The sequence below is a fragment of the Nipponia nippon genome, unplaced genomic scaffold, assembly GCF_047370975.1.
Source record: "Nipponia nippon isolate SJK-2023a ecotype South Korea unplaced genomic scaffold, ASM4737097v1 scaffold_8, whole genome shotgun sequence".
In the NCBI taxonomy this organism is placed as follows: domain Eukaryota; kingdom Metazoa; phylum Chordata; class Aves; order Pelecaniformes; family Threskiornithidae; genus Nipponia; species Nipponia nippon.
In genome coordinates, this window is record NW_028262402.1 from 14,954,516 (window position 1) to 14,967,652 (window position 13,137).

General features: G+C 33.6%; 1 protein-coding gene across 4 annotated transcripts in view; it reads right to left on the reverse strand.

The window, feature by feature from the left end:
* Positions 1-437: 437 nt before the first annotated feature.
* The window catches only part of MAN2A1 (mannosidase alpha class 2A member 1), a 119,087-nt gene continuing 106,387 nt past the window's right edge, over positions 438-13,137 (reverse strand). For all 4 annotated transcript variants that reach the window (XM_087741592.1, XM_087741590.1, XM_087741591.1 and 1 more), the window contains 3 exons: positions 9,476-9,670; positions 4,349-4,459; positions 438-3,411 (listed from right to left, as the gene is read on the reverse strand). In XM_087741592.1, coding sequence (XP_087597718.1) covers positions 3,259-3,411; positions 4,349-4,459; positions 9,476-9,670 — 459 coding nt within the window. In that variant the 3' untranslated portion in view covers positions 438-3,258. The remainder of the gene's footprint in view (positions 3,412-4,348; positions 4,460-9,475; positions 9,671-13,137) is intronic.

Here is a 13,137-nt window from a genome sequence, read left to right on the forward strand (position 1 = left end):
TGACTTTATTTTCTAATGGTGTGTTTGTTAATTTAATTTACAAGAACAGCTTCCATTCCATTACTTTCAAATGCTTAAATGAGAAATGAGATTAATTCAAGTAAAAAAAAAATTATAGAATTTTACACCTTCTACTATTTTCTGCTAAGTCAGTGCAAGGTTTCTTTTGTGGAAGAAGAGGTACCCATTCTCTTCCCACACTGTGCAATCACATGTTTACATCTCTGAAGTTAGCATCTATCTTATTCTGTTTGGCACCTGTGAAATAGATTGCATCTTTCGTCAGGCGTTCACCTCACTACAGACAATTGCCGTTCCCAAAAGCTACCGATATATCAACCTTCTCAAAGAAGGCACACTTCTTGTTTCTCTCTTTTTTTTTTTTTTTTTTAATGTAAATTAGCTATGGCTAAGGCATTAATGACACTGACCATATCTCACAATAACATTATCTTTTATTAGAGATCTTATATTACATATCCCCATAAGATATAAAACCTTTCAAGAGAAAATATCAAAAACCTTCAGTTGAAATCAGTTTTTTTCAGACAATGTGAGCAAGTAAACCAAAGGCATTTAAGATAAAGGAATGTAAAAAAAAATTCAGTACAGGTACAACTCTGGTATGGAAAGTAATTACAAGGTTTTAAAACTATTTCTTACACAGCATTGTCTTTAAAACCATACTGGAAGGTAAGGATGCTTGGTTTTCTTAACCAGTAGTTATAAATCCAGCAGCTATAAAAATTGAAAAAAAGAAAATATGATTAAATTAGATGGCCAATGCACAGAAAAACCAAGAACTTAATCGAAATATCCAATATAACAAAAATACAGCATAAGACTTCATTAAGACTCGGGGGAAAAAAAAAAACCACACCCATCAACAGACACCTTCTGAACCAATTAAAGTAAAATTTATTATCAGACTTTGACTAGAGTTTTGACTTAGTTAAGGATTTCAGGAAACGATCACGAATTGAAGGCTGTTCTGTTGTTACATGAAAACACAAAATAAAGGAACAAAGATTAAATCTGCTGGTTAAGATTCAGGCATCTTGATTGTACAGGTGATGATAAAAGAAAAGATCCAATGCTATATGAAACATCTTTTGGAAGCAATTCCAACAAGCAAAATACTTTAAAACTTTATTGCATCAAAATTTTACTCTTCTGCCTAACAAAACTGAAATAGTATTTTGAAAGCTCTCTTGCACAGAACACATAAAAGTCTCTGAAGCATTTTAGTTCTGAAGATGCAACAAAATAGATGTTATGAGAACTTCCTGCTGGCAAGTCTACCAAGCTTTGAGTTCCAACAAAAATAGTATTTTTCAAATACTACAGCTAAGGAGACTTACAGTACATGTTTATTGCATGAAAATATCCATTTATTGGATCCATCTGATTCTTCCATTTGTGGTTAGTGGTTCTTATAGTCTTGATATAACTTGTACCACATCCTACTAAGTATTCCATTAATTACAAAACACACGGTAGATTGAATTAAGTAGGGAAATCTACACAATCCCAACAGAGATCCAACCTATGACAATGCATTAAATCAAAATTTCAACTTTCATTTTCTTTTAAGATAGCCTGTAGCTACATGATATAATTTGATATATTGTGGAACAACAATGATGAAATTAAGTACGGTAGACAATAATAGAGTTAGAAAATAGCATATCTTTTTACCAGTTATGATGACTTTTCATGCATTAGTATTAAAGATAAGCAATGATGTATGGAAAAGTAAAGCATAAGCAAGAGACAGAAAAAAGAGTTAAAGATAAATGAAGACTAGGAAATGGGATCATACTCAAGTGCATGTTTATATATATTAACTGTAAACAGCAGCTCTACTTAGGGAAATATTTGTCACACTTGAATGGCTTCAGCACTAAATATGAATTACGTAATATGTGAAAACAAAGCAAAACATAAGACTCCATTCTTCAGTAATGTGAACACTGGCAATGTAAGTGAGGTTGCAAGTTTGAAAAATGTTGTTTAAAATATAGGCACATGATTCTGAATCAATAAGTCACCACAGTCTGTGACATGCAAGCACATGTTTTGATGTGTTGCAAACTATGTCTTGCTTACTATCAACTCTGCATCAAGTTGCAATTTCCTTGAAAGCAGCTGAATTTAGATTTTACAGTAATTCTTTTTTTTTGTCTGTGTTTCATGTTATGACATCATTTTACTACATTCAAATAGTCAAAACTTTCAGAATAAGATAGCATAAACTTGGTGCAGGAGGACATAGATCAGAGTGTGGCCAGCATTGTCAACTTGGAGATACACAGCTTAAGTATTATATAAACTACCTTCCCCCAAAAACATTAACATAGACACCAAAATTGTAACAAGACGTATCAAAAAATAAGGCACATTTATCTTGATATGGTAATCTTGAAATAGAAAACTCATTTCAGAGAACATCAGTATCTAAATGAATTTTATAAAAAATCTTGTATTCATGATAATTATGGACATTTCTCATCATACATGATAATGGAATAATTGCACGTATCCCAGTGTGTCAAGTAACAAAATGGGAGTTTTATTAAACATTTCCATTGCAAAATTATTTTGTAGGTTCATGTTTTCCTATTTACATAATTCGGGTGAATGATAGAAGTATTAACTTCTACCATCACTTATCACAAGTACTGCAGGCTTTCATTTTACCACAATTAATAATCCCCTTTGTGTTGAATAAATTGAAATTAATTGTGGAATAAATTGAGATTATTGTCATTTATATAAATGATTGTAAATATTTGGACATTAGCTACTACACAAGAACATTTTATTCTGTTTTATTTCCAAGCTGCATCAGGACTTTCTACACTGAATTATTTGTACATAAATTCATCAAGGATCAGCAAAGAAGGCTGTTTAAAATCCAATCCCCTCTTTATGAAAATTAAAACACCAGAAACATCATTAGTTAGCATTTAACCTGAGATTTAATCTGTTGAGAAGTTAACATCCTTAGAAATTTCTTCACTTGTTGCATTAACTTATACTGATGTTCCTATTTTATGGGGAAAAAAAAAAAGCCAAACAAAAAGGTTGCTTGCAACATGGCTTTTCACTGTGTTGGTCAAAAAAATTATAGAATGCATGTTTTTCTCACAGTATCCAGAAGCTGGAATAGTAATAATGTGCTTCTTATTGCACGTGAAACGTAGAGGAGATATAATTGCAGATTCCTCTTCTCTATCTGAGTATTAAAGCCAGGTTTCATCTTAGCCGAATCCGGAACGTATTTATCTCCATAGAACTCATATTTATTTCACTTATATTTCTGGCATCCGGAGGTGAATGCATCAAAGATAAAGACACAGGTGTAAGACTTTCCACTCTGAATTTGTTAAAGAGTTTATGCACCTTTATCTGGAAAAAAAAAGAAATTTAGAAAATACAGTATATGCCTTAAAATTGACTTTAACCTAATCTCTAACAATGATCCAAATGATACATCTCCTTACAGGTATCAGCACAGCAATTCTTACACCACAGATTATGAATATTTTTAAGTACTATGTCCCAAATGCTATAGACTAAATTAGATCTTTTTAGGCAGTGTTCACTTGCCACATTTCAAAGCAAGTAAGTTAAATCAATATATTAAAAAACTGATCAGAAATATTTGGATTTAAACTCTTCTTGTTGCTGAACAAAATAACACTTACTCTTCTGCTCAAAGAAAATCCCAAACCTATTTCAAAATTTGATTACAAAATTTCTACAGATTCATAACCATCCCATCCATTTTTAACCCTCAGAACAAAGTTGTATAATTTATATTTCATAATTTTGTGTATTGCATCAATTCTATAGCAATTGCAAAACATTCAGATATTTGCAGCGGTGTAGGTCATGTAACTGAGCATGGGTAGACAATGGACATGCTATAATAAGCAACAGTTTTCAAAGTAACAGTCACATAATTTGTGGATATGTTAATACTATTCAAAAGATACACTTCAGAAGATGGAATTTGACTCTTTTTACTTAGTAAAGTTCTAAAAGACTATTAAAAATTATTTGAGAAATACTGATCCATGTTATAGAAAACAACATTTACAGGAAGTTACTTAGATTAAAACCGACCTAGAATTTTACTTGTTGATGCTTACATGGTTATTCCCACACACCAGCAGATCCGTATCTTTATCAAATGGAAAGCAGCTTTCAAGATTAACTTAACCATTATCCTGAAAGTATAACTCTTGAGAAATAACTACCTAGACTTCACCTATAATTTGATTTAAATATCAGTGTTTCTGCAATATTTGTAACATAAACTACCCATAAAATGTCAGTATACCTTTCCCTGAGTAGTGGAACAGAGAAGACCCATGTCTCTGTTTGAAAATCTACAGTCAAATCCCTTTCTGTGAAGAATCAGAGCAGCTTCATCAGACGGCTCAATATCTACCTATAAATAAACAAAATAAAAAATTACTCAGAAAGTATCACAGCTAGAAAGACATTTTAGGACCTCATAAAACTATCATTACCTTACATTGATAGAGCCACTTATGCCTTAAATAATCAGCCTAGATTGAACAGTCATGTTTCTTTTAATAAGACTAAACATAGAAAGAACTAAACAGCAAAGAGAGTTTAGATATACAAAGTACTACAGAACATAGATGTAAGCTGTTAACCAAAGAGTTCAAAGCTCAACAGATGCACACATACAGACTCAGAATTTAAGTGTAGCTATCACAGTTGTATTAATTGGCTTCCCAGAAAAATTTCATGACAAAACCAAAACTGAACTAGAAATCATATGCTAATTACAATAGCTCATTTTGAATACTTGTTGTGACTATGTTCCATCAAGTTTTCATTTTGCAAAGCTGCCCTCTAAAATCTAACTCAGCTTAAGGTGCACATGAAACCATACACTAAAATATAAATATTAAATTTTATGTTTATAGATAAGACATACAGTGCTCTTGAGCCTCAACAGGCATCAAAGAGTAACCCAAGAGGAGCCCACAATCTCAACTTCCTACTTAGGATGAAATCACTACAGATCACTTAGGACAAATGGTCACAAGAATAGTGTATAAATGCCTCAAATCAGAATCTTATTTTGATATGTACTTCAGAAAACAAAGTCATATCCTAGAACTGCGTGGCAAACTTCAATTTATACAAAAACTTCATTTTCTTTCTTTTACGCTAAGACATAAAAACCCATGAAATCGTACAGCAAGAGTAACAGAAAAGAAATTCTTCTTCACATTACAGATGAATGTGCATGCAAACTATCTTTACACCATGAGTGGCACAGGACAAGATGCCCTTCATGCTCCAAGCTGTTTGCTGTATCGCTACACTCACCTTAGTCATTTATTTTATATGATGCATTACTTTATTTCTTTTTTGTTGTTGTTTTACAATCTTCAGTTGTTCATCTTATTACATATATAATAAGGGCATAAAAAAGATGGTTCTATCCACAGTCATGCCAGCTCTTAGGGGTCTTTTTCTCTAATTTATTTCTGGGTTACTTGTTTTTGTCCTGGTGCTTTTTCCCAAAAGTCTCTGCCATGAGTTAGGTTCATTTCTGGTACTTCAGTAAGTATCTATTGCCTTGGAGAAACCTATGCCAACAAGCATTAGGCATTTTATGATGCTTTAGGTCTTGAAGGTATAATAAATGAGAGAGTTCTTAATCTAACAGGCTTCAGATCCAAACCAAATGTCTCCTAATAAAGGAGATCTTGATAATACAACAAATTCATAGTATTAAGTACTCATTCAGATAATAAAAAGTGGTAAACTGATAAACTTAATATTAGTGTTTTCTAAGTAAGTTCCTCATTTAAAATAGTAAAAATTCACTCAACAGTATTTGGAGTTGAAATGAGATACTTTGCAGTAAAACATTGACTGGTGAAAACTGTGTATGGTTTACAAATCACGAGTAAAACTCAATTTGAGAAGATTTTCATGAACAACATTAGCTTATAACCACCTAAAATCAGGTTTTTAATTAATAAATGGTGTCTACAGTCATCATATTCAAACAAGTCTGCAGTACTTAATATCATTGATGGCTGAAAAAGTTATTATCCTGTTATTGGAACAGTAGTACCAATTTCTGCATTAACTAAGGTAATAAAGATGATGTGACAGAATTATTTTCTGTCTCCAACTGATACCTGACTTGGTTTTCACTCTCATGGATGTGACAGTGTTGCACTTAAAAGCAGACACTTTCATGCACACAAAATAATACCACCTGCCTAAACATCAGATCAGTGAAATATTAAAATTCATACTGCAAAAACCTGACTTCCTATGGGGTAAATTGATGTTAAAAATGACAAGCCAGTAATGGGTATCAACCCTTTCTCCGTTAACTGGAAGTATCTTGTAGTCATCTGCACGACAAATGTATTTATGCATTTCAAATGATGGCATGAACATTTTTACCTCTTAAGTTTTTAAACTTAAATATTATCTTAGTTAAGATTCAAAAGATTTAAAACAGAAAGGTAATAAAGAATTAATGACACCTTCAAGAAAAGAGTTTTGGTAAGTATAAACATCCGTGATATAGTAGTCAACCTTTTAGAATTCCCAGGACTTTATCATGCACGTAGCATCCATGTGTAATAAATTAAGCTATTCTAACCTATTATCAAAGCAGGTGTAAGACTGAGCAAGTTGCCACAGCCTCTGCATCTACTTTAACTTACCTTTTCTTATATCATCTTATATCATCTCCAGGTAAATTAGATTAAGTGTATGCAAGCCTAAGGAATGTCTGAGCAAGGATGAACCTAATTTACAACAAATATACCTTCTAAACATGACCATGCTAACTGCATGAAAACCTGTAACAAATTTCTCACTTTGCAACAAAATATCCTTCATCTTGTAAAACTTCACAGCACTGTTATATGACAAAAATTCCCTAACTACTGTACTATCAAATTTCTGACTGTCTTTCTTGTAAAAGCTGCCAAAGTTTGATTTGATTTTGATCTCTGAGAAGTAAAATGTGGTTCTTACATCAGGCTTCTAGATAGAAAAAAATTTTCCTAGGCTTTCTTATAAACAATATGCCAGGCCAATGCTGCTAAAATTTTGATGAGAAAGAAAAATTATTTACACACTTTTTTTTTCTGATTACTGTAAGCTAACAGACATACATTGGAAAGTTCAAGCAACATGACAAAAATATGTATTTATATTTAGTACAAAGGGACAACTGTACTCAGTTTTTCAATCCTGAGGCCCAGCCAGTAGGTAAAATCTGTGTCAAACAACTTAAAAACTGGAGCTTTATTAAAAAAAAAAAATTAAATTTCATACTCCTAAGGTATTGGACTCTTCCATGACAGGATCACATATCTTAGAACAATAGCAATATTCTTCCCACTGAGAGGAGCAGAGTTTAAAGGGAAACTCGGAATTCCCTTATGTTTTTTCTCATTTATGCTTTAATGCATTTTCATGCATTCTGATTTTTACCTTAAATCTTAATAATACTTTATTTTAATTTGGTACCCTTTTATGTGAAATTGTAATGATATAATTTCTTGAAAATCAACTTCAACAGCTAAAGCAATGGAGAAGTAGTTTGCATTTCTGGAAAAAAATTTGCGTTGCTTATCAATTAGCCAGAATTATGACACTTGTCATTCAAATTCTTGGGATATGCAGAAAGGAAGCAGAAAGTGAGGAGAGATTTTAAAAGGTCATTTTGGCATGCAAGAAATTCTTTGCAAGGCATAACACTTTCTGCTGTGGGGAAGAACCATTCTGTACCTATAACGATAGTGTTCCTATCTGATGACTACTGATAACTTTCACTTTGAAGTGCACAAGGTAATGCTGCAAGCTCAAGAGCTGTCAATCAAGTAATTATCAAAATATACAGTTGTGGACAAGGAAGAGATCATAGCCTCAAACAATCTTATACCAACTGGGATAGTGAGGCCAGTATAGCCCAGATAAAATCGTAGAATTCACCTATCAAAACAGCAGATGCAGACCCAGCCTTCCATTTCACAGGTTTCATGGCCACATGATAGAAACAGGGGGAGGAAGTTTAGGCCTCAAAAAGGGAGCGGCCTAAGGTTCATGAAGGTCTGCCCCTGAACTTGACATGCTGATGCAAACACGTGGCGCTGAGCTGGCTGAGGTAAATGAAAATATTTTACAGTGAAGTGTGGAACATCATACACTTCACAATAAGATTTAGTTCAATACAAAGCTTCCCCCTAACTCTTCAAAGGCGTTAAGACCCACAGAATCAAGAGTTATTCCACTTTGAAATTCAAAATAAGGAACAGTCACAGCTGAAGGAGTGTACATGAGATTGAACTACTACCAGAGAAAGTGTGAGAAAGTAAACTGATTCATTAAGTTTTAAAATAAGGATTAAGACTGAAAATGAAGAACTTATAAAACAGTAGCTAATGGCAAGTTTTGCAGATATTCTGAATATAATCTGAAATATAGATTATAATATATATAATCTATAGATTATAGATGATCAGTTTGACCTCAGCCACCACAGAGACTTTAAGGGAGAAGGGACAACTGTAGTTTCTAAGTATCTAAGCACGGCAGAATTAAAAAGGGATTTAATCGATGGTAACAGCACTGGTGAGTGATACTGCAATACAGCATAAAGTTAATATAACCACATTTTAAAAGGTGTTGAAAAACTGAGAAGAATTTACACAAGAGCTGGCAGAATACGGATGCATGAACACTTCACTTCTATAGTTTATCAAACAGAAAATTGAAATACAGTGGTTACAATTATGTAAGTTCCTTTGCAAGGAAAAAAAAAAAATATTGAGTACAGAACCGTTTTTTTGTTTGGGCTTTTTTGGTTTGTTTTTTTTTATACCTAACAGAGAACAGTTTCACAGGAAACAAGGATTCTAAGCTGATGTTAGAATAATTAAAATAGGTCTTGTATTTCAGCTTAACAATATTGTAACAATTTATTTTATGGATGTTAAGATGTGGTAGATATTCTTTAAGTCTTCCAAATGGAATCAGATGGGTTTAAAACTATACATTTTATTAAAAACACAAATTATTGTACTCAGAACAAACTCTAATGACCTTAAATTTAATTCTTAACACAGAAGAGGCCAAAGTATACGAACCTTTCTGCTCTTAAACTTTGGGAATGCATTGAAATGTGCCCCCTTCAGAGACAGAATAATGCACTATGCATATTATTATGAAAAATTATTGTGAAAAAACAATTCCTGTATTTCACATTATTCAAACTGACACAATTTTCTAGGTCTTGTGGAAATAATAAAAACTAGTCATCACTCTGCAGTTTATCATATCATATTAAAAAAAAAATCACACATTACTTTCCTAGAATAAAATATTTGATTAGACTATATCAATAAGCTATATCACATGTTTTCTCATAAAAATAGTGGTTCGACCTTACCTTTGATTGTATTGTCCTCAGATTGACTATATGCATGTCACAAGGCATGGATGACATGAGCGGAGAAAAAGTATTTAGCATCTCTGGGACAGCTGAATCTGTGTATGGTGTCATTGGAATGACAGGATGATTTAAGAAAGAAGAAGTCATATGGCTAAGAAGTGAGGGAAAACTGACTGATGCCTTCTCTTCATTCTGCAAAATACAGGGAAAACATTTGTAAAATTGAGTTAATACACCATCATGTCTAAATTTTGAAACCCACTTATATGATACCATTAATTTAATAGAAAAATTTAATCTATAGACTGTCCATTTAATTACTTTTGGAAATTTCTGATCATCCACTACATCTCTTTTCTAGTATACTTCCTGTTTTTACAAACCATTAGTACATCTTTCAATGATCATTAGCCAATACCTCATTTTACACCATTCCTCAGTTTTCTGTGTTAGCCTTTGATGTGTAAACAATGCAGTTTAGAGAAAGAAACCAGGTACTACTGTAGCAAGCTGCTCCTATTTATTCAGTATATACTTGAATATTGACAGCCAGCTAGTCTTTTGCAGGCTTCCTTTTCTGCATAAATTTCTTTTCTACTTTCTTCAGGTTCATCTAACTTGTATCCTACACCCCTCCTCCTTTTTACATCTGACTTCTTAAAACTGTTTTCTGGAAGAAATTGCAACTAGCATCTTTGTCTTGGTCCACAATGCAAAAGGTTTCTTTCAGCAGTTTTATTTCAATGTCACGCCAGCAGCAACTGAAGGGACTCCTTCCCAAGATTTTACAAGTTTTGTACTTTCCCAAGTTTTGTCTTTGCAGTGCTTTTATATGGCTCCAGAGGCTGTGTTACAAACCCGAGGTGACTACGTCCTACCTATTCACAACAGCTAGTTAAAGCTCCATAGAAGCCACAAAACAAAGGAACTTTAAAAAAGCAATTTCTGTTTTAGAATGTCAGTGAAGATAAGGTAGAAATGGGTGAAAATTTATTTTGCTCTTATTTTTCCTTGCATAATTAATTAGATAAATCCCTGCTTGTTTATAATTAAATAGGTGATTTTTAGTGAGAACTTGGCAGAAAGTTTACTGAAAACATAGTATCTTAGGTATTGATATCTTAAATTCACATTTTATGATAGGCTGAAGAAATGGAAATAAAAAATAAATGGGAGATACTTAAAGCAAAGCAGAGGATTACTTATCAGCTTATAATGGACAATGATGACAGTCATTCCTGTTTTGGGGTGTGCATGCATGTATTCATATTTATTTATACCTCTTCAGTAGCATTAAATACATCTGACAGTGTAGCAATTGAAAATATGTGAAAGCTGAACTGATGCAAAATGATAATTTCTGTTTTATTCTTGGTGCTTTTCTCAGTAATGACTAACACTGCTTGCCTCTTTGGTGTCTACTAAGCATTGAGGCTAGTATTTTTATAGATCTATTATGACCCCCAAATTACTTTCCAAAAACGGTAAGAGTTGATAGCTGCTCCTCCATGTGCCTCACTACATTTATTTACATTTAAGTCCATCTGCCACTTTACTGCATGCTTAATCAGTGTTGAGTCCTCCAGTTCCTCAGTTAGCCTTGATTTTTTTTTTTTTTTATTACTTTGAATAGTTCAGCATCACTGGCAAACTTCCTTGTCATGGTTTTCTTCTTTTTAAATTAACGTATGAGCAAGCTTGCTCTAAGTACAGATAAAGCTTCAGTTCAAGTGACTGCATGCACGCTCTGCCCACAGGGAAAATGTGCACATACATGTTCTTTCAAAGAAGAATTCACTGTTTCACCCCAAAAGGAACACCGTTTACTCTGTTGTCATAGATGTGCTAAAGTCAGTCAAAACATTTTATTGTCAGTTTTCTTATTATTATTCAATTATTTTTTTCTGTAAAATAAGATGATTGCTTGCATGTGAGAACTTAAAAAGGTCTCCTAGAATATCTTACAAATTACACATGAATCAGTCAAATAATGTGTTTATCCTATTATAATATTTGAAACAACAGATGTATCAAAAGCCCTTGCAACTGGTTCCTAGTTCTAGGCATGTTACCTGAGAATGAGCAGAAGACAAAACTACTGTCCAGCAACAACAGTTATTTGAGATCAGTTTTTTATATGCGCTTTTAAACAATGGGCATTCATACTCAAAAGCATTTGAGATCAGAGATTTTGCCTAAACAGAATTCACGTTCATCCATTCTCTCCTCTACTTTCAACCATTGCCTAACATACACTGCAAACATGTTGAAGAAAGAAGTGCATGCCCCATATCCCACAGCACTCCCCTCAGCTCCAGATTTCTCAGATTTCAGGGACTCCAAGAAACTGGAAAGAAGAAGAAGGGTGAGCCTTCACAGAAACAACTTTTTTTTTTTTTTTTTAATTTTTTATCTACATGCAAATTCTCACTCTAGGACAACTCAAATACTGGAAGAAGGGCCACAGTTTGGTAAGGGAAGAGTCACTGAAAAAACATTCTAAGTGCAACTTTATGCCTGGAAGTACAGTGCTTGCTGAAAACAAACAGAACTCATTTAGATGTCCTTATAATTTCAGAAACAGATGTTCCTCACAAAATGCCACCAAGGTAATTTGAGATGAAGAGACATGAGATCTTTCTGAAACCTTCTGTTCCATGTACAGAAAAATACTGTGTACATAAACATAAGCATGACATCCATGGGTCAAAACCTCTCCCAAATCCCAGAGATCAGAAATATGGGGAAAAATGGGAGGCAAGTTTGTATATTGGCTGACATGAAAGTAAAAAATCACCCATGGTAAAAATATCAGATGAATACTCGGCCTCGTTTAGGAAAAGACAGCATAGGGCAGGTCAATCATCTAGGACTGAATCCTTCAAAGCCTTCTCTAAGGTTAACAGAAGTAATATGAATAAAAAGGTGTTAAAGCTGCAGTAACATATATTGCAGTTGAGAGACCAGGAAAGATGGAACGAAAGACACTGGAAAGTTTGAAGAAGAACGTGTGTGGGAGAGAATCATTTGCTACTAATGGGCAACAGGATAAAATTCTCAGATAACCCGTAGCAGAACCATAAAGAGTGGCTCCTCAATTCCTAGATTGTGGAAATAACTGAGGATTGCAGAGAAACAGAGTCTTGAAGGACTCTGCCAAATGCCAGAAGCAGAGCTGATTCAACTTGGCTCATTTTTGCTCCTTCTGTATTTAAATGTTTTATCACAGCCATAAGCATTGTACTTAAGCGTTATCCAAAATTCAAACTTTGAAAAGCTGCACAAAGACTTAGGTGGAGATTTTATCTCAAATCTTGCATTCCCACATGTGGAACAACAGTCAGTTTTGGATGACTGCACCAACAAAAGACATGCAGTTATTCAGTGAATCTATGTAATAGCAATGGGAATGAAGAGTACAGCAGGAGTCAAAAGCTGCCAGAAGACCAAGGGAAAAAGGGTTTTACAAACACTGTGAAGACAATGCTGTTACAGAAGATACAGAAGAGACACTTCAAATCCCACTGCCCCCTAGGTACACCACAATCATGAAAGGATTGGAGTACGTCTTTCCCCTCTCAATCTAGTGATCCAAAATTTAAACAGGACTCTGGGGAAAGTGAGAGATGGGAACCGTTTGCATATACAGACAACACATT